Below are 23,829 nucleotides of genomic sequence, written 5' to 3' on the forward strand. Positions count from 1 at the left end.
ATGACTGTTACCGACAGATAAAAAGATGACATGATATATTTAAAAAGATACTACTGGTTTACTAGTTTTGTTGAATAGATCAACATCCTCAGGTATCACAATCAAAGAAGTATATAAAAAATTACAGAGACTTAAAATTGTAATAACAGAACAAGTATAAAAAGACAGTAGCGTGTTTGAAAAACAAATGCGAGTATGAGTTCCAAACAAACATATACTACGCGCTGTCGCAAGTGCGCCAGTACTGAACAGAAGCAACGTGTGCATCAGAGAGATTGTAACTCCGGCTGTTGTTGATATGAAAGGAATCTAGAGAAATTTCCCTGGATTCGACAATCTTTCTTTCGAGTTCATCGTAGCACACATGGATGTTAGAAGTTTGAGTCCAGTTTACAATGTGTTGGCGGCCTTTGTCTGAGTTAGCTGAAAAGAGAACGTGGCTAGAGAGAGAGCGCCAGCGCTAGTCCTGTTATAGGAGATATCTTTACGGTGTTCATCCAAACGTAGAAGGATGGATTTAGCAGTCTGTCCATAGTATGGCTTTCCACAATCACACAAAATCTTGTAACTCCTGTAAACTGAGTAGGAAGATGTTTCTGTTTACGTTTGCTAAGTAATGAACGAAGTTTTGGAAGCGTAGTGAAGCAAGTTTTGAAGTTAAATTTCTTGAGATTCCATCCTTCTACGTTTGGATGAACACGGTAGAGTTATCTCCTATAACAGGACTAGAGCTAGCGCTCTCTTTAGCCACATTCTCTTTTCAGCTAACTCAGACAAAGGCTGCCAACACATTGTAAACTGGACTCAAACTTCTAACATCCATGTGTGCTACGATGAACTCGAAAGAAAGATCGTCGAATCCAGGGAAATTTCTCTAGATTCCTCTCACATCAATAACAGCCCGAGTTACAATCTCTCTGATGCACACGTTGCTTCTGTTCAGTATTGGCGGACTCGCAACAGCGCATAGTATATGTTTGTTTGGAACTCATACTCTTATTTGTTTTTCAAACACGCTACTGTCTTTTTATACTTGTTCTGTTATTACAATTTTAAGTCTCTGTAATTTTTTATATACTTCTTTGATTGTGATACTGGAGGATGTTGATCTATTCAACGAAACTAGAAAAATCTTTTTAAATATATCTTGTCATCTTTTTATCTCTCAATAACAGTCACTAAAGCTTTTCCATAATATTCCAACCGAGTAAAAATGAATTCTCATAATATATGTATGTATATATATATCAGTGGCATCACGTGCCCATTTCAGTTGGGTGTGCTGCCATGTGGATTATGCAATGCATGCTACAAATTTCACGTCAATTTGACCGTATGCATGGGGAAAGCTTGGAGACAAATAATTACATCAATAAGCATCTCTTTTAGCTTTTTTTAATATAATTAGTTGTTGATCATCATCATCATCAAATTCCTGCCATGTACCCTCAAGGGGTGTACAGGATATGACAGTACTACATGAAAAAAATTACATCACTATTAATTTCCTATCTACAATTTTCCTCCAAATCAGTCTGTTACTTGTCAACACTCCAACATTATCAGATCTTATATTTCTATCGTCTAAAGCACTTTGTACCTTATCAATCCACCTATATCTTGGTCTTCCTCTGGGTCGTTTTGCTGCCAACCTGGCAGAGAACACTTGTTTTGCTAATCTTTCTTCGCCCATTCTGTTTAAGTGACCATACCACCTGAGATTAGCTCTGCTAACACATTCCTGAATGCTGACAATGTCAAGTTCTTTCCTAATATCCTCGTTTTTAATATGATACTGCCATTGATGCCATCTGTTCACTCCTATAATCTTTCTCAGGACTCTCATATCTGTGGTCTCTAGTCTTTGGTCAAGTGTTTTACTTCTGACCCAGCTCTCAGATCCATAAGTTAAAACTGGTTTGAACACTGTCTTGTATACAGCTAATTTAGTGTTCCGACTAATTTCTCTCTTATTCCATATGAATTTATTCAATTGACTTCCCACTATACCAGCTTTGCTGATTCTGTTGTCTATTTCTATAATTAATTTACCATCTTCAGTAAAAATCGTGCCTAAATAGCTGAAATGTTTTACTTGTTCCACAGGTTCTCCATTCACAACACAGTTGACATTTTCGATGATTCTGCCTATTTTCATTGTCTTTGTCTTTTTATTGCTGACCTTCATACCATATCTATTACAACAGATATTCAATTTAGTCAGAGAATCTTGCAGACTTGTAGCGGATTTATTTAGAAGTATGACATCATCCGCATAAAGCAAAGAGCTGACATTAACATCTCCAATTTCGATATCATGTTTAATACCACTTTCCTTCATAATGTGATCCATACAGATAATGAATAACAGAGGGGATAATGTACATCCTTGTCTCACACCAGATTTAACATTAAACCATCTTCCTGTACTTCCTTCAATTCTAACTGCTGACTTACAACACAAATAAAGACTAAGTATTGCTTGATATAATGCCCCATTGACACCATATAACTGCAGCGTATTGAATAGCTTCTCTCTTGGCACCTTGTCATATGCCTTTTCCAGATCGACAAAACTTAAATACAGATCTTTGTTATATTCCCATGCTTTCTCGACTATTTGTCGTAAAGTGAAGATCTGATCCTGACAGCCTCTATTTGGCCTGAATCCAGCTTGTTCTTCACCAAGCTTTTCTTCCACAATTCTTCTCAACCGTTTCTCAAGTATACTTGCATAGATCTTGCCAGGAACACTCAGTAGGGAAATACCTCTGTAATTCTCACATGCAGTTTTATTTCCCTTTTTATATATGGGTACTATGAGAGCTGTACTCCAATCATCGGGAATTCGTCCCTCTGTCCAGGCTTTCTGAACTATGCAGTGCAGCTACTGTAAGACTCTTATACCACCATACTTCAGCATTTCTGGTCGAATATCATCTACTCCTGCTGCCTTTCCACATTTCAAGCCTTTGATGGCTTTTTCTACTTCAAGTATGGATATGTATTCCTGACTACATGCCTGGTCAGTGTTTTTTACCACTGTGCCATCATCACTGCTCGTTTCATTTAGCAGATCTCCTATTATGTCAATCTGGTACTTATCTAATTACTCCATACTTCAAGGATATCTTTTTCTCCCGTTTTCATGTCACCTTTATCATCTCTAATTCCTTTTATAGCACTCTTTCCTCCATTCTTAAGCTTCTTCAACAACCTCCAGAATATTTTGCCACCTTTTTGATATTTATTTTCTATATTCTTGCCAAAGTCCTCCCATGACTTTTGTTTAGCTAGTTTTACACAGTGTGTAGCATTCTTGCATTTGTCTCTATATTCTCTAAGAGCACAAGCTGACTTATTTGACAGGAACTTTTGGTATGCTTTCTTCTTTTCCTTCACTGCCTCTTTAACTTCCTGTGTCCACCAGGGAGTTCTGATTTTTTTTATCCTTACAAACAACCTCACCACATGCCTCTCTGGCAGAATCAATCAATGTTTTCTTCAGAGTTTGCCACTGAATCTCCAAGGTTTGATTCCTGTTCTCAAACTCTTTCATTTTTTCTTCAATAATCTTTGTGTATTTTAGTCTACAGCTCACATCTGAGAGCTGCTCAACTTTTATTCACTTTAAAACTTTCTTACATGTTATTCTTTTCAATATGAAATTCAATTTTATCCTGCTCAAGACTAAATAGTGATCACTTCCAATTTCAAATCCTCTGTACACTCTGGTGTCCTGCACCAGGGAGAAAACATCACTATCAACAATAACATAGTCAATGAGACTTTTCTTATTCCTAGCCTCTTCTCTCCATGTGAATTTGTGCACATTTTTATGTTGGAACATGGTGTTAGTAATAACCAGTCCATGTCCTGAGCAGAAATCCAACAGATATTTGCCATTATTATTAGCTTTGCTCTTTTCTCCAAATTTTCCCAAAATATTTTTGTATGTCTCACAATCATTTCCTACTCTGCTATTTAGATCCCCAACAAGGACCAACTTTTCATTTTTCATTGTGTCAGTTGCTTTTTCTAAAGCCTCAAAAAATTCCTCCACTTCTACCTTAGTAGAGCCTTCTGTGGGACCATAGACACAAATAAGTCTCATTGTCCAGTTCCCCATTCTCATATTTGCCCACATTACTCTACTTGAGACTGCCTGCCATTCAAGAAGATTAGCCTCGTATTTTGTGTTGAATACTATGGCTACTCCTTCTTTTCCTTGATTGTCATTGCCTGAATATAACATTTTGTATTTATTGCTCAGAAAGATCTCACCAGTTTTGGTCTTTTTTGTTTCAGTCACCCCTATTATGTCGATCTGGTACTTATCTAATTCCTCAGCTAGCTCCATTTCTTTGCCATTCAGGCTTCTCATGTTGATAGTACCGATCTTCAACTCTGGTGATGTTGAGTTGGGGTTTATTTTCAGATTTGTTCCAGTAGCTGACTTTTCGCTGTTTGCCGTGGTTCCCTGGCAAAAACAACGGGGGCCTTGTTTAACCGGGCGACGCCCCAGCCGGCATGAAATTTTGTCATGTTGTACCATCATTCTATATTTTGGTTTAACCAATAAGAATTACAATTTGGTCGGCTAAATCCCAAATTGCCAGCCCATCCTCGTCCGTTCAGTATCCAAGTAGATACCCAACAGGGTGCACCACGAGAAGGTGAGGATTGGACATTAGGTCAGAAGCCCTGGTCGGTTCTCCGCATTCCTTTAAAGGCTATGTGGAGGTCTCCTCTCAGTTATACAGCTTTGACCCTTAAGCACCCCATTAGTTGTTGATGTAAACTATAAATACGTTATATTTATTATACATCGATTTTAATGATCTTCAATTCTTGGGAAAAAAGTATTCAGAATTAATACATTTTTTAGCAAAATTTCAAATATTAAAAAAAATTGACCGGCATATTTTATTAAAAATCAACTAATTAATTCCAAACTCCTAAATTAAATTATTTCAGTTTAAAAGCAAAAACCATAAAACTAACAAGTAAAATAATATTAAATTATATACACTTTACTTACCTTTTAAAAATATATTTTTCAATTTAAATTTATTTCACTCTAAATTTACAATTCACACTTCACTTAGTGACTCGCTAGACACAGAGGGCAAACAAACTGGTCGCTGTTCACAACAGTAATGAACGTTCTTTTCACAAATCAGAAAAAGATGAACCAAAAACAGGAACATGTGCTTTATTGCTGCAATAAAACACGTGTTCTATGGCAACTCCTTAGTGAGCCGAAACAGGCCAACCCATAATAAAATTTTAAGACAGAAAAAGCATCCTATGGTCGAGGGTGTAAGGTTACATATCTTAATCACTTTTACAACTATAATTTGTTGAATTTTTTATTTGATCCCGTGGGGGGTGCCCCGTTTGCCCATCTGTGGATGCATATGATTGTATAATTGCATTTTTATCGATGTATGGAAGTTTTGAGAGCGCATAGCGTATCGGCATTCATCTTAATTGGTCGAATGCAATTAATTGCAGGATAATTCGAATACTTCTGCACAGAGTGGGGGAACAATCTGTTTTAGGATTTATTAGAAAACATCAATTAAGGAGAATGCCATATTTGGTTGGTATTGTTAAATTGTGAATGAAGCTATGTTATGTAATTTATTATTTTTCATTCACATTTAACATGGCTTATTAAATATTAATCATGGTTTATATAAAATTGTTTATTATTCTTTAATTAAGAATTACTAATTAAATATTTACTCAAAATCTGACCTGCTATTAACTTATAAAATAATAATATGTTTAGAATTTTGTATAACTAAATATATATGGTGTAACGTAAAGTGTTAATTTATATTTAACTGTATACGTAATCAAAAAGTTAAAGAAGTAGCTTAAATATTCTGTTGTTTTTATTTGTGAAATATTTAATGTTATGTAATCACTCATGAATAATAATAGACCATACATTACATTAACGAAATGTTTACGTGCAGTCTGTTGTCATGGAGACGCACGCGTAAACAACCACGAGTGGAGTAGAGCGTGGCGTTCGAACGTAAGGTGGGGAGTGAAGGTCATAGATATAGAGATATAGAGAGAGAGAAAGAAGAGGGAAGGTCATAGATAAGATAGAAAGGAAGAGAAGAATTATTATTAAGGAGTGAGGAGAGAGTTTTGCGGAACCAAGATTATATAATCCTCAGGGCAGAAATTCATGAGTATAGTGTTCGGAAGTAAACCTATAAGTAGTGAAACATAAAGTTTAATGTTATAAGCGAAATCTGCTGTTATTATGAAGAAAGGTTGATGCCGTAATCAGATAAAAGGAAACTGGACAGCCAATGCGAAAATTCTGATTAGTTCTAGTTAATCTGAATTACGATTAAATTCTATGTTGCCCTAGGAAAAGGTTATATTGATTACTTGGAGAAAAGTGAACAGGAAAAGATATTAGTACCTAATTACTGTTGTTTGGAATAGTGAAGTGCGACTTACAGTAATACAGTTTAAACTATGAAGAATATTTGTTATGTGTGTTCCGCTAATGTTAATTAAGTTAATTCATAAGTGCTCTCTCAATAATTTGATGTATTGAAGAATTTGCCTGGTAAGAGTAGTTGTATAAGTTTCTCTATTCTAGCATTAACTGTAATATATCTCCGATGCTCAAGGTCCGGGAATATATTTGCTTGGAATATAGCTTACGTAGTTTATTGCCTGCTGTGAATATAAACATTGAGCTGATAGATTTGTGAAGACTGAATAAAATGTGAAATTGTTATATTAACTTGAAATAAGAAGATTTGTGTTTTTGAGACTGTGAATAGTATATGAAAGTTAGAACATTGAATTAGCATCAGTGACCTAAGAAGATGTGTTAAGTTAATTGTATAGTTCCATTTTAAAATAGAGTTCTTGTATTTGTTAACCATATCATATATTAAATGTTTTATTTTGTTGATCTAAATATTGTGTTTGCCTGAATTCCTTATTATTGCACCGTTCATAAATATTCGAATCTTGCGGGAACCCCAAGTAAAAATGATAATAGATGATTCGGCCTAATGAGATGACTGCTAACTTAATTTAGAACTGATCCTACTATTTATATAGACTAATCTAAGAATAGGGTGGCGCAGTATAAATATAAATTTCCCTACTTTTGGATCGGTGATCATTTCATAATTAGTTGTATTATTCATAAAAGAGACTTGAAACTAGATAGATTTAGAACACGACAGAAAAGAGTCGTCACGACAGTATATCTGAAATACTCAAAGATGAAAATATGTGCACCATCATTTATAAGACGTGAAAATAGGAAATGAAAGGAAAGCATAAGTGTGAGTAGAAATACTTTCATTAATGGTAAACGAATTATTAATATTTCACATTTGCGATATGTGTATGTGTGTCCTATAAGTTACTGGATAGAGCGAATAGCACGATCCAGGAATAAATATGGTTTGATGGAGCAGCAAATAATATCGGAAAATTTGTTGCCCATGTTATGTGTATTTCTCTGGTTTGTGTATATTTCGCTGTTTTCCAAGAATTTTCCTTTGTTTACTGAGACTCATTGTACATAACATTCTATCATTATCGGTATTATCCACACTTTCAGCAATCCTAGATTCATTAGTTTTTTTTTTATTTATTTTATTTTTTGTAGTATTAGCAGTTCGACTGTCTTATCAATCTAACATATGCTGGTATTTTTTTTGTAAAACACAGAATGTTCACTTTTATTCAGGAATAGATATTTTTTACTGTCTGTTGTTTCTGAAGACGAGAATAAAAATGTCTTTTATACCGTTAAAAAATTTTGCAACCTCAACAGATGCTATACTGCACAAACAAGAGAAACATTTATGTTTTTTCTCCTAACATCCATTTCAAATTTTCAGTTCCAGAAAACATGTGTAACAGCCCACATAGTTTTAAAACCGAATAAGAAACTCAAAGATTTGAATCAGAGAGTTTCTTGCCGAATATAGTATAGTAAACTATAAAGTATCGGCGACACTAGCGTTAGCCAATACAAGTGATCCTAGTACATAGTACAATATCGGACGACTCGTTGCAAAGGTGGGGGAAGTTCAGATCGCTATTCTTAGTTATTTTCCATAATGTAAAAACACATTTCCTAGGAAATGTATGCTGTTATTACATTATGGAGGGAGGTCACTACCCAGACCGGTTTCAGCCTTTTTTGAGGCTTCATCAGTGAGTAGCTAAACCTAATACCAAAGTGTATAGCGAAAAGAACTTATACACTCTGCGAACGAGTTTTCCAAACAGGTGCAACCATTAAGTTATTTAAGCATAAAGAGCTAATAGGCCTCATTTCGGCAATGAAAACATTACTTAAATTAAGGGGATATTAAATCCCACATAGTTTTAAAACCGAATAAGAAACTCAAAGATTTGAATCAGAGTTTCTTGCCGAATATAGTATAGTAAACTATAAAGTATCGGCGACACTAGCGTTAGCCAATGCAAGTGATCCTAGTACATAGTACAATATCGGACAACTCGGTGCAAAGGTGGGGGAAGTTCAGATCGCTATTCTTAGGTATTTTCCATAATGTAAAAACACATTTCCTAGGAAATGTATGCTGTTATTACATTATGGAGGGAGGAAAATTAAGTAATGTTTTCATTGCCGAAATGAAGCTTATTAGCTCTTTATACTTAAGTAACTTAATGGTTGCACCTGTTTGGAAAACTCGTTCGCAGAGTATATAAGTTCTTTTCGCTATACACTTTGGTATTAGGTTTAGCTACTCACTGATGAAGCCTCAAAAAAGACTGAAACCGGTCTGGGTAGTGACCTCCCTCCATAATGTAATAACAGCATACATTTCCTAGGAAATGTGTTTTTACATTATGGAAAATACCTAAGAATAGCGATCTGAACTTCCCCCACCTTTGCAACGAGTCGTCCGATATTGTACTACGTACTAGGATCACTTGCATTGGCTAACGCTAGTGTCGCCGATACTTTATAGTTTACTATACTATATTCGGCAAGAAACTCTCTGATTCAAATCTCTAAGTTTCTTATTCGGTTTTAAAACTATGTGGGATTTAATATCCCCTTAATTTAAGTAATGTTTTCATTGCCGAAATGAAGCTTATTAGCTCTTTATACTTAAGTAAATGTGTAACAGCTGTTTGTAATACAGCATTGGATACAGAAAGCGCTCAACTCATGACAACGTTCAATTGGATTGGTTGACACAATAACCAATCAGAGCCGCTAAGTGCTGGGTGAGCTCACCCAGCCTCGTCTTCTGAGCAGTTTAAAAATACTATAACTCTAAGAATTTGACCTGCTGCGCCCTATTTACAACTTTTTAAAGGGCTCAAAGGTGTTATGCATTTTGAAAGCACACCCAGGCTATTAATGCGAATATGATGCAATGTTTACGATTAGAAAAGTGCCCTTTTTATGAAGCACTCACTAATGCTTCATTATCCTCATGAAGAGGGTAATGAAGCATTAGTATATTGTGTTTAATTTTAGGAATCATGCAAAGTCTGCAAACAATTAGGGGAGACCTTAACAGGAATATATGCAAAAATATAATATCGGTGATACTGATATTTTGTGGATGAGTACCACACACTTTGCACACTCAGAATATTCGCCCTTGATATATATCAATCACTGTAAAGCACTCCTGATTTCTTCGTAATGGCTAAAATACACTGCATAGAAAGAAGTCAACAGACAACCCCCATGGGTATGGAGGGAAATTTATGCTCCCAAGTCAATGCAACTGTGTCTGGTGAAATGGTTGTGAAAAGGTTACTGATGGAGTTTGAAAGAAACATTGTGATAGGAGCATGTTGCAGGCCTATCTGTTCTGCAAATTGCTGACAAATTGGATGATCCCAGGTCAACAATGATGGTAGTGCAGGGAGTCAACTGCAAGTGGTGCCTGCAGTGGAAGATCCATCACACTGACAAACATGACTGTATAGTGCTACAAAGGATAATATGTAAAATCCGCCGTGTCAGCCACCAGATCTTCTGGGCATTGACCAAAACATGAATCTGTACAAAAACATTGAGAAGCACACAGCATGGGTTTCCATGGTAGGACTGTAATATCACGAATAGGCAGCATCATCTTTAGTGATGCAAAGAGCATGTATAGTGGGATGTGGAAACTTGGAAAGCTGTGTTATGGAGCGACGAATCACACTATATCCTCTACTGAGCAGATGGACAGTTTGGATGTGGCAAATGCCTGGTGAACTGAAAGCAACATTGGTCAGTTCCATAGAAACGCCACAAAGTAGGAAGCATTGCATTGTCTAGAATGTTCAGATACCCATCAGAATTCAGTGTTCATGGCATCACAAACAGAGGTTCTAGGCCAAATCAGGAGAAACCAGACTGTACCATCACACTGCTACCTTCAAATTTCAAAGTGAGGGTAATGCACTATGGTAAGAGAATTACCCTCACTGTGAAATTTGGAGTTAGCAATGTGATGGTACAGTCCTGTTTCTCTTGGTTTGGCCTTGAACCTCTGTTTGTGGTGCCATGAACACTGAATTCTAATGGGTATCTGAACATTTCAGACAATGCAATGCTTCCTACTTTGTGGCGTTTCTATGGAACTGACCAATGTCGCTTTCAGTAAGAAAGTATACCATGTCATAAGGCTGCTGTAACTGTGTGGTTTGAAGAACATGAATATCACTACACTTGACTGACCCCCACAGAACTGTGATCAACCCTATTGAACATCTGCAGGATGAACTAGAGCATTAAGTGAAGTCAAGAGACATCCATTCCACAATAATCCAGGACTTCATTATATGGCTACATGAAGAATAGTCCAAAAATCAAACTGATCGCTATTGCACGTTTATGGAAAGTATGCCTCGATATTTTGTTGCAATCATCACGGTGAAAGGAGTTCCTACATCTTATTAAGGTGCTTTGGCTGATTGTTCCTCACACTATGGTATCCACTGGCTTCTTTCCGAGCACTGTATAATGTCAATTATTCATAACTTGACCATATTTGGATTCTTAATGAGATATTTGTGTAAAACACTTAAGTTAAAATAAAGTTATGCATACCTAAAAAAGTGAGTTCCTCCTAGTACAAGCCGATCTACCTGTTAAAAAAAAAATTTTAAATCTATAGAAAAAAGCTTAAACATTTATATACTTACTGAACAGCAATTATTAGTTGCCCTCATGATATGAACAGGACTAAAAAAAAGTCTTGCACTTAATTATGGTATTATTAAAGAAGTTACAACATACATTATCTATTAAATTTTTAAGTAATATTTTCAGTATTTCAGCTGAGTCAAACTGCAACCATCAGGGATCGATGAACAAAGGTTTTTTGTAGGTTTTTTTGACTAATCCAGTTTCTGGATTAGTCAATCTTGTACAAGCAAGCAGGGTTTTTCATCCCATAACTCAAGCAAATTGACCATAGAACTCATGGCATTTCAGGTAATAATATCTACTTGTTAGGATAAAGAGCCATGAAATGGAAATAGTTGTTTGCCTTTGAAATAACTGATTATCATGGGCTAAGCTATCCATGACTTCTAAAAGTAGGAAATCTTACAAAAGTTAGTTAATACAATAGAACTAAAAAACCTCCACCTGCTCCATTTGTCAATAAAATGAGTTACACAGTTTATGCTGTGTATTGGACATTAGAATAACAAATGTAATCTATTAAATAGATTATTTTTTCTTTTTTTAAATTAAGACACTGACCAGTTTAATTCATCACTAATTTCAAATTGCAAATGAATGTTCTTTGCACGACTACTATTACAAAATATTCAGATTGGCCTAGAACAGCGTTTCTCAAACCTTTCTAAGCCCAAGGACCAGTAAAATGCCTAAAACAATTCTACAGACCACTAAGTTATGTAATTTTTTTAAAAAAAACCTATGTGGGGATTACCAACATTTGGGAAAAACTGTGCCATTTATACCATAATAAATCTAAAAGCATGTTTTGAATACATATGGAAACATAATTAAATTGGAAGTAAACGATAAAATTTGTATCATCATTGAACAAAGTTTTAATTTTTATTAAACAAATAAATAATATGATATAATTTTTTTAGTACTTGTTGCATCATCGTCATCATGCTCTCCATTTTGTTGTGCGTCATCCTCGCTTTCATATATGACATCTTCAGATCTATCCATTGAATTACTTATTCCACATTTAAGAAATGAGCATTGAATCATTTCAGATGGTATGGAATCCCAAGCTTCTTTATTTAAAGAAGCCGTTTAAAGTGATCTTTAAAAGGCTTAATCAAGCGGCTGCAAAACGGAAGTTAGACCACCCGGTATGACTGCTAGGTCTGTATACGTAGCTCATGCTTTCTCTTTGCTTGCCTCCGTTAAATGCGTCCGGAACATATCCCAGACTAGCATGTTTTGTTGACGTAACAAGCTACCTGGACGTATGTTCCATACTTGATCCAGTCACAATTGTACACCTTCATCCATCCAACCTTTCTGATTGGTGCAAACAAAGACACCTGGTGGAAATCTCATATGCTTTGGAATTGTCTATCTTTTAAATATCTCTGTCGGCTATAATTTGGTTCCGTCTACCATGCATGCTAGAACAATGGTAAAATGCATTTTTTTCATGTCCCGTTGTTTTTATGACACTCTTTTCACAAACTGAGTTTACTTGTTCGATTCCCAGGTATATCAAAGTGCATGGGCATCTCATCCATATTGCCTATTTGGGAAAGTTCATATCCGTGACACTTCCATAATTTTATGATAAATTTATGGAATGACTCCACTTTTTCTTCAAGCTACTTTGGTAACTTCTGCACAATTTTTGTTTGGTGTCGTAATGTTAATGCTTTGCGTTCCATAAATCTGTTGCACCACCCAAGCGAAGCAAGAAAAGATGAAATACCTGGTGTGTCCTTGAATTTACCATTCTTGAGTTGTAGAGCTCGAAAACGAAATGCATGTCTTGTTACTATAATGCCATCTTGTCAGTGTATCAAAATCCATTCATTTTGCTCTTCTTCGAGTTCTGGAAAGGATGCTACATATCCACGACGGGCCCGTTTCGTTTTGGGGATTTTTTCAACTCTTTTTGCTTACCCCAAAGTCTAATATTACTCTCTACTACACCAAATTCTCTCATAGCAACACTATTATTATGTTCTTCTACAAACTGCACGACATGCAATTTAAATCCTGTTTCAAAAGATGAACGTTTACATTTCTGTTGGCTCATTTTCAGGCTAGGTTTGTTTAACGAATAATATTTAAAATGGTCTGTGGTTAAACCGATATAACTGTGCTAATATCCTGCCAAGGGGGCAGGATATTAGTACTACTTACATTACTGGCTTTATGCACAGATACGATGCGCGCTCGGTCGCCGAATGCGAGTGGGTCAAGTAGATTTAGTTGCATAGGCATTAGGAAGTATATATTGTATGTGCAAGTCTAATAAGATGTTATATTTTTTAAGATCCGCATATAATACGAACCCCTAACTTTAGACCATGAATTTTTCGCATTATATGTGATAATATACGGTACTTACTTTTCATGAGATAGTTAAGCTTCTCTGCCCTTGCAGAGTTGCTGGATATCAGGCTCCATATTGGTCAACTTCAGTCAAAGATTGGCGCGCATGCACAAAGACGATTTCTGTATTTTGTTTTTATTTGAAGGAGTGATGAAAATCCTTTCCTAGGTTGTAGAAAACTGCATGACAATTTTCGATGTTTCTTCAGATAATTCGAGAAATTCACTTCTCACTGAAGGCGAGATTCAGAATCGAGGCAAACCAATATCATGGAATTGCATTTTAAGCCCACTGTCACTTGAAAGCTCAATAAACTGTTCTTTTTTTCTATAACGAAAGGTTCTCATGAGTAAGTTTGAAATGGATCGGGAACCCACAGAAATTTCTTATAAAAGTAATTTGGAAAATATGTTTCAAAATTCTGTTTCAGAGTTTTGAGGTGGTCACAAACCCTTTCCAGAAACTCAGAATCAACAAAAACATCATTTTCCACTAAAAAGGATTCCAATGTTGGAAAAGGTGCAATTTGTCTGTCTTACATAACTAGTCATAGGCATCAAGTACATTTAAAGAATTTCTCTGAAGGAAGAGATTTAGTTCATTTAATTTCAAAAAAAAAAAAAAAAAAAGTCTGAAAGACAGGATAGTGTTGATAACCATGCTTCAACAAGTAGTGATGCAAAATCAGAATTACATTCATTTACATACAATAAAACTTCGTGCCTTAATTGAAATAACCTTGTTAGTACTTTGTCACTGGAAAGCCAGCAAATTTCAGAATGAAGAGCAAAAGGTGTATTATTCATTGCAAGAGCAAATAACCTTTTATTTAACGTGGGAAAGAAAAATAATTATATCTTTCCCATGATTTAATGATGTCCCTAAGCATCGCTGAAAAAAATTGGCTTATTTTTCGCATCACAATGTTTAGTTTCTAAATGCTGGAGTTTCGCAGGTTTCATGCACTCATTCGAAAACACTTCATAACATGAAACACATTGAGGTTTCTGTTCACTTTCATCTCCACACCAAGTAAACATGAATTCCAAATATGAACTATTATATTTTCTACTCGATTTTTTTCTTTGAACTGCTTGTTTCTTCTACTTTTAGGGTTAGCATTACCCATTTCATTTGCTTTGCTTTTCAAAGTCCTAGTTCTAAGCCACTTTTTCATTATTAAAAAATGTTTCCGAAAAATATAAAATACTGGGGTTAACTCATGAGACACTCTGTCCAAGTATCACTTAGTACTTCTGAAGATATACTGAGCCTTAGTTGAAGGAGGTTGAAATGTGGATAACACGTTTACTTCAAATCTGACAAAACAGCAACGGGAAGGCAGAAGCAATACAACCATATTGCTGTTCACTTCACCCCTTTTATTACTCGTCACTCAAATAGCGGCAGAATGTTCATTCCATGAACATTCTGCAGCTATTTGTTTCAACATTTCAATAATTTTTACTTACTTATTTAATTTTAATTTGTTCTGTTTGGATACTTAAAATATATATATATATATATATATATATATATATTCATTTGTTTAATTTAAGTCTGCCTGTGGACCACCTGCCCAATCGTCACAGACCGCTGGTGGTCCACAGACCATAGGTTGAGAAACACTGGTCTAGAATATTTTGTTATTGTTGTGACAGAGTCCCATTGACTTGCAACACCTGGAATTTTTTCACTATGATATCCAGCAGTATTTTGTCACAGAATCATGTATTCTGTGACAAAAAAACTAATATAATAAAATGTTTCAATTTTGTAAAAAGGCATTTTGCATGCTAAGTATAACTGTAATCTTAATTCCAATGTAAGGCTCCAATATGAAGACAGTGTGATCAGCAGAATTGATATTCTTTGGTTGGAAAATCTTCAGTTCAATTCCTGTTGCAATGCAATACATCAATAGAGATTGTGAACTAAAGAAGAGCTGGCCAGTCTCATAGTACAGAGGTGACTGTGTTTTTTTACATAATATGCAAAATGACAAGAGAGCAAATGCAGTTAATACACTGTTAACTTTAAAAAAAATTTTATTGCATGAGAGAAAAAGTTCATCTGGGAAAAACAATTATAGTAAAAAAAAAAAAGGAATTGTTTTTTTACATAAATAAAACAGAACAATTAGTAATAAAGAATGGTGTCATTAAGCAAAACTAAGATCCGCAGATGTACAAGAGATTCTCAAGAATGAATGTTTAAACATAAGGACACAGACGTACAACAGAGGACAGAGTGACTAACTGAAAAAAATGTTATCTGCAATGCAGCCTAGGTTAGAGACAGTGCTGAAAAACTTAGCAATATGTCCACCTTGTGTTCATTTTCAGTATCGAGGCAAAAATTTGCACATTCTACTCCTCAACAGTGAGGCAATCGCTGAGAGATACATCGGACATAGTGTTCTGACCATTTTGCAAATTTTTCATCCATCAAACAACAGATTCATTTGGTGATGTCCCCAGTCCAAATCCTTTATCTTGATGTGTTCTGGACTGTCTGCATAACCAATGTCTAGCCTAACTGGATGCTGCACTAATACAGTTTGAAATGTAGATACACAATATAACTGATATTAACCTTGCCACTGTTGCCTTTTGCTACTGTAACTTATGTCACAGCATAGCCACTATTCTTTCCTCAATTTTTCTGTAATTTAAAACTCTTCTTTTCTTCTGCAACTATGAAACAAAATGAATATACCTTTATTAATATCTTCCACTCACTTGCTATTAATATTTTCATTCATTTCTAAAAATTCTTATAGCAGAAATGGATTGGAAACAAAATAAATAACTATCTTCACAAATACTTGGAGAAAAGAAGAAAGCTGTGTCAGTACTGCCTTTTAAGTGTTGAATGATACTATTATGACACTGTGGACAATATCTACTATTTGGTATTGTATAGTAGATATAATATTATCAGAAAGATTAATATTATATCTACTATTGATCCTTCTCGGAAAGTTACATTTTCCCAGAAAGAAAATATTCAGTTTATAATAAACTTGGAAAACAAATGGGAACATTTGTTTTCCAACTATCTACAGGAAAAATGCATCAGTATTGTGTGTGTGTGTGTGTGTGTGTGTAATATAAAATTGAATCGATTACCTGCGGATGCAAATAATACATAGAATAGCAACAACAAAACCAGGAAATGGCCAGTGTGGAAGAGCAAACACTTCCTGTGCTATAAATTTAGCCCTTGATGCAGGCCACATGCATGTCACCTCCAAGTGATAAGTGGCACTGTTATTATGGCAAGCAATAATAATTATGTATTTGTGCATACTGTAAATTCTGGGTATCAGATTTTATCTCAGGACTAAAGCATGAATTATTATAAATATAGACAAAGACTACTGTTTTCTGTGAATGCACAGAATCAAGAAGTTAATGATCAGAGTTTACTTGAGAGGACAGTATAGCTGAACGGACTGTATGACAGGAGCAAGATGGACACAAGGTTGAAGATGTGGTTGCAGCAGCACAAGGTGATGGAATGCATAACAGTGAGGATGAGCAGGTATGAAGGAAATCAGAGTCAGGATCATGGAAACAAGAGGGTTCATATTGGAGAGAGAGGTGTGGTACAGCAGCTAGAATAGAGAATGTTGGTGCTGGTAGAAGGCCTCATAGACACAAGGATTGTTCTATGTTCTCCCCAGGACCTTTTGAATGGCAAACCACCTGGCCGGTTTTACTGACTGCACAGCTAATTAATGATGTGAATTGACATGCCTAAATAATGAGCAAGAATGGAAAAATAATTTAAGACATTTTAATTAATAGTGATGAGAAATCGAACCAGAGAGAGTCTCGTTATTCTTAAGACCAGCTCAATTTCTTGCATTGCAAGCTAATCTTGAGAGCTTCGGATATTCACTTTGACACACACCTGTAAAAATAGTCATAATTTAAAATTCCAAATATTTTTACAAATTGTTTATGTTAGTACATTATTAGTTTTGGTTTCATAACACGCATTGTCGGCACTTGCGATATGCACGTTATTGATGTTATTTTGTCAAAATGAAGCATTTAAAAAAAAATGATGTACTTACTAGATTTGGATAGTTGTATTACTTTCAGAAATATTATTGTGGTTTAAAATTATTAAGTGCCGTGTTTTGTAAAGACATTCTCGTAATGCTAACGGAGACGACACATCAGCCATTATACATAACTTGTTGCTTGCCACTTTCATGGAGTGTGCATGCTCACCGAGGAGTTTGATGGGTGATTGACAGCTGATTAGAAGAGCACTCAGTATCGAGGTAACGAAAACAACAAGAGAGTGTTCGGTATCGAAGTAACAGAGGATAAACGAGAGAACTAATGGAAGTTTAAGAATGCAGGCCGGCAAAATTTTGTTCTTAGGAAATTAAGTTTTTATGTGACAGTCGGGGAGCATATTAATAAAAGATTCCGAAAAAGGAATGTAGAATTGCGAGCCTTTAAAGTGGAGGAGTTAAGATGTAAATAAAATATTGACGCTCTATATAAGAATGTTCGAGGAAACCCTGATTGAAAATTTCATCTGTTATAAGGACGCCGGATCTATCTGTTATTTCTACTGGAAAAGGAGACGGAATTTAGCAACTTAGATAAAGCAGTAGAAGAAACTTTTTTTACTGGTACAAAAATTGAACTGCATGAGGTAAGAGTACTTGTACTTCGCTGAATTCAGAATATCTTACTTCAGAGTCAGGAGGAATAATATGTGCTACATAAGGGGGGGGGGGGGGGGGTATGAGAAAGGATTCTATGGAAAAAGAAGAGAATCTTATACCTTCAGAAAAAGGCCTTAACAAAGAAACTGACTATGAACATTTTCTATTGTGTAAACAAGGTGTTTAGTCTAGCAGATGTGATTAAGTATATGTTAAACAAACGAGTAATAAAATGCGTCAGAGAATGGGTGATCTCTAAAGTGTAAGTTTATTTTAAAAGATTTTGGATCCAGTTAATTTTTTAGTTAGTTGTGTAATTTTATTTGAAGTGTATATATTATTTTTGTTTTTATTAAATATGTATATTTTGTATTTGGTCTTGGGTCTGTGATTTTTCAGATTCTGAAAGAAACAGTTAAAAGGCACCAATTGCACCAATCAGAATTGAACCCTTGTGCATATAAATAAAAACACTCGAAAATAGAAATAATTGTTATAGAGAAAATCTCATAACAAATGAGGATTGATAATAAATAAATTAATAAATAATCCCCCTCTTTATAACAATTGGTATCAGAGATCAAATCTATAACAAAATGGTACAGTTGACAGTCTCAAGAGCTTCGGATATTTACTTTGATGCACACCAATTCGTACGCAGAAGACGACAAAAATCGGGATCTCGAATACAACAGTATCGGTTGCATAGAAGATCCTTGACGAAAGAGACATAATTTTGATGTTCGAAAGAAATATGTTGTGAAAATTGAGCGAATTTGAATCAAAGGCCAAAATCGATGTTAAAAATCCACATTTATTTTTTTAATAATGGTTTTTGTCCGAAGATCGTGAGTCAAGTATTTAATATTTTACTTTGTAAAAGAAAATAGGCCTGCGCATCAAATATAGTTGTGATCTCAGGGAATTCTCAAAACTTTTGAGGACTATGACATCAGTCTTGAGTGATACCAATTCCCATTCCTAGTAATTTATACTTATAAATACCCAGAGAAGCCACAACACCCAGGAAAGAGGTATGTGAAAATTTCTCTTCCTTTATGCTACATATATTTATTAGTAAATATACATCTACAATGCCCTAAGAATCCGTGAGTAAAAAGCTAATGACATTTAAACAGGGGCACTAAACAGAAGCAGGCAAAATAGCCGTAAATATAATAACTTATAAATAGTAAAATTGCAACATATCATGCGTTGTGTGTCTCGGGTATTACTGTCAGTGCACACAATTCGGTGATTTGTTCTGATTAGTTTAATAACAATGATATTTTGTATTTATTAAATTACCCCATAATGAGTAAAAAGTCAAGTCAGAAAACCACACTCTTAAGTTATTTTAAGAAAGATGAAACTGATAAGCATAATAGCAAAGACACCAAACCAACAACAGAATCATTGATTTCTGCAGTCTCTTTCAAATGTAAAATGTGCATCTAAATACCGCTTATCAGGTATTAACAGTGAGTGGTTTAAAAAATTCCATTCGTTAGTGGTGAAAGATAATGGAATGAAGTGTTCCACATGAATGAAATAGGGAAAGAGACAACCCACAAACAAGGAAGTGACTTGGATAACTAAGCCACATGCCATGCACACAAGACTTCGAAAAGAAAGCTTGGTTGACCATGAACAAAGCACGTTACACACTGATTCTTGTTCAGATATAATTGAAAAACGGATACTAGAAGAAACTGGAATAGGGAAAATTGAAAAATCAATTTCAATTTTGAATAACTTGCAGAGAGATGCTTTTCTGGGAGCTTTAAGATCTATGTATTGACTAGCAAAAAATGAGTTACCACATACTACATCTATGTTCTCCCCGGGACCTTTTGAATGGGCAAACTACCTGGCTGGTTTTACTGACCGCACAGGCTAATTAATGTTGTGAACTGACATGGCTAAATAATGAGCAAGAATGGAAAAATAATTTAAAACATTTTTTAATTAATAGTAATGAGAAATCGAACCAGAGAGTCACGATACTCATGAGACCAGCTCAATTTCTTGCATTGCAAGCCAATCTCGAGAGCTTCGGATATTCACTTTTATGCACATCTATCCGTATGCAGAAGAAGACAAAAATCGGGAACTCGAATACAACAGTATCGATTGCAAAGAAGATCTTTTACGAAAGAGACAATTTTAATGTTTGAAAGAAAGAAATTGTGAAAATTGAATGAATTCGAATTGAAGGCAAAATCAATGTTAAAAATCTACATTTATTTTTCTTAATAATGGTTTTTGTCCAGAGATTGTGAGTCAAGTATTTAATATTTTATTTTGTAAAAGAAAATAGGCCTACACATTGAATATAGTTGTGATCTCAAGGAATTCTCAAAACTCTCAAGGACTATAATGTCAGTCTCGAGCGATACCAATTCCCATTCCTAGTAACTAATACTTATAAATAGTAAAATTGCGACATAATGCACGTCATGTATCTCGGTTATTACTGTCAGTGCACAATTCAGTGATTCGTTCTGATTAATTTAATAACAAAAATATTTTGTATTTATTAAATTACTCCATAATGAGTAAAAAGTCAAGTCAGAAAACCACACTCTTAAGTTATCTTAAGAAAGGTGAAACCGCTAAGCACAGCAGTGAAGACACCAAGCCAACAACAGAATCGTCGAATTCTGCTGAGTCTCTTTCAAATGTAAAATGTGTGTCTAAACACCGCTAATGGGGTATTAATAGTGAGTGGTTTAAAAAATTCCATTGGTTAATAGTGAAAGATAATGGAATGATGTGTTCCACATGTATGAAATATGGAAAGAGACGACCCACAAACAAATAAGTGACTTGGTTAACTATGGCATGCATGTTGCCATGAACAAGACTTCAAAAAGAAGTCTTGTTCATGGCAACAAATGAAAATTAATAACAACATCTGAGCTCAAAGAGTCTTTTCCAAAATGTATACTAGAAGAAACTGGAATAGGGCAAATTGATAAATCAATTTCAATTTTGAATAACTTGCAGAGAGATGCTTTTCTGGGAGCTTTAAGATTCATGTATTATTTAGCGAAAAATGAGTTATCGCATACTACATTATTTGAAAAATTGTTTGAGCATTGCAAAGCTGTTCCTGAATAATGCAAGAGTTGGTTGATATTTTAGCATCAGAAATTAGATCTGAAATAGAAAAATATACATTCTGCAGATTATTTCAGTGTTTTATGTGATGAAACTACAGACATCTCAGTTTTAAAAGAGCTGATTGTGAACATTAAATATGTTTGTCAACTTAGAAAAGAGGTCAGGGTTAGTTTTATATCAACTTGCAATATCATTGATGGCAAAGTTGAGACTATAACTAACAAAGTAATCGAAACCCTTGACAGTCTAGGCTTAAAAACTTGTAATCTGGTGGGCCTTGGATCTGATGGAGCAGCTGTCATGATTGGAAAGCAAAAAGGGAGTTGCAAAACTGCTCAAAGATAAAACAGATGGACTCATGGTCAACTGTCATTGTGTAAACCACTGACTGGCTCTTCTTGCTAGTGCCCAAGCAGCTGCTGAAGTGCCTTATTTAGTCATGTTTAATGATATCTTAAGGCAATTGTTTTTCTTCTTCTTCCAAAATGCTGCAGTCAGGATGGCTGGTTTAACCCAAATCCAAAATATACTGAGCAGTTATCAGATTAAACTTAAAATGGCTAGTGACACTAGATGGCTGTCTCATGATTCTGCAATACAGTCTCTAAGAGAATGCATGGTGAGTGTTATAGTTGCATTGGAAAGAGAGGCCACCAAACAAAATTATATCGCAGCTGAAGGTTTAAGTAAATATATCAGAATATACAATTTCATAGCTTCACTAAAGATGCTTTCAGATGTGTTACTGCATTTATCTAACTTGTCTAGATCATGGCAAAGGCAAAATGTTGACTTAACTGAAATAGAGCCAGTCTTAGAAGCCAGAAAACTATCCATCATGGAATTGAAAGACACTTCTGGCAGTCATTTTCAAAATCTTCATCAGCATCTTTCAGGTGAATGGTCAGACCTTCAATTAGTCAGATTCTAATGTTATTATGTTTAAGACTACAATATATGATAAATACATAGGCACAGTTAATAAACACCTAAAAGCATGATTTCCAGATATGCCAATCATTTCCTGCTTTTCAAGACTTTTCAATGCAGAAAGTCATGATCAACGTGAGGCTTCTGAGATTCTTTTTGATTATTATTCTAGAAATGGAAGTCTGGCACTTTTAAACTATGAAAGTACCAAACTAGAATGGGCAGTTGCATCAAAAATTATTAATGGACAGTCATGCAAAAATCTAGATTCAAGACAAATACTGCTGAAATTAGCAACAACATCTGAGCTCAAAGAGTCTTTTCCAAATTTAGCAAAACTAGCTGTTGGACTGGTGTTTCATATTCAGCTGTGAGCACAGCTGAATATGAAAGGGGTTTCTCTGCATTAAAAAGGATAAAAACCTGTATGAGGAATCACATCAATCAGAACACGCTAAATAATCTGATGCTGATTTCACTGGAGGGACCAGATCCAACAGATTTTAATTACAAAAAAAAAGCTGCTGACAACTGGGCTTCTAAGAAGAGAAGAATTAATGTATAGAATTTTAAGCTGTGAATGAGAAAATAAGAAAAATCCTAGTCTTGTTATAATTATTATATAAAATATTATCCTTGTTTGAAGTGATTTCTAATAAAATTACTATTTTAATTTGTTATGAAAAAGGGTCTTTATTAACTCATTCAAAATTTTTGTATGCCCAGCTAATGCTTCATTCCATCCGGCTGGTAAATATTTCTGGGGAGAACACTGTTGTTGTGTTTGTACACAAATGTAAGGAATATTCAAAATAAGAGAGCTGAGTTTGTTAATTGATTGAGTCAGTATGCTCAGTGATAATTGGTATAAGTGAAACTTGGTTGTCTGGGGAGGATGTGATGCATGGAATAAAAATAGAAGGATATATAATTTTCCAGAAGGATGGGAAGGTGAATAGAGAAGGGGGGGGGGGATGCTGTTGATGATTGCAAAGGAAATGTATCCACAAAGCATGGAAGTTGACTGTACATTGTGTGATGTGAAGTTGAAATCAACGGCTAGTATACATGTATCTGATAGGATGCTGTTATAGGCCAGGAAATGTAGAGAATACTGATTGTGAAATGTTTAGGCAAATTGGTCAGTCATGTATAAAGAAGGTGAAGACGAGAGACTAATTACAGGAATATAGAATGGAAGGAGGAGATAGTGTATGGGAACAAGAAGTGAGTTTGTTGAATTTTTGAAAGATAAATATCTTAAGCAGCATGTGATTGAAGCAACTAGATGCTTTAATGTTTAGGATTTGGTGATAACTTCACAAGGCACAGTTGTTAATGAGGTATTAACACTGCTGCTGGTTGGTGAGAGTGATCATGAGGTATACTTGTTTGGGAAGTGACGAAACAAGAAAAGGAATCAAAAATGGATATATGTGGAAGCATAAAGCAGGTGATTAGGGTAGTCAATTTAGCATCAGTACATTGGGTAGATGAGCTGAGCAGAAA

The 23,829-nt window shown here is 35.0% G+C and overlaps 1 protein-coding gene across 7 annotated transcripts in view; it reads right to left on the reverse strand.

Moving 5' to 3' along the window:
• Positions 1-23,829, reverse strand: part of LOC150110591 (kinesin-like protein KIF14) — a 716,770-nt gene that overhangs the window by 407,134 nt on the left and 285,807 nt on the right. For all 7 annotated transcript variants that reach the window (XM_090399877.1, XM_090399854.1, XM_090399845.1 and 4 more), the window contains one exon: positions 11,099-11,136. In XM_090399877.1, the coding sequence (XP_090256003.1) occupies positions 11,099-11,136 (38 nt within the window). The remainder of the gene's footprint in view (positions 1-11,098; positions 11,137-23,829) is intronic.

This window comes from Typopeltis vanoorti, chromosome 1 (assembly GCF_054136105.1).
Source record: "Typopeltis vanoorti isolate ZY-2024b chromosome 1, IOZ_Tvanoo_1.0, whole genome shotgun sequence".
Classification (NCBI taxonomy): domain Eukaryota; kingdom Metazoa; phylum Arthropoda; class Arachnida; order Uropygi; family Thelyphonidae; genus Typopeltis; species Typopeltis vanoorti.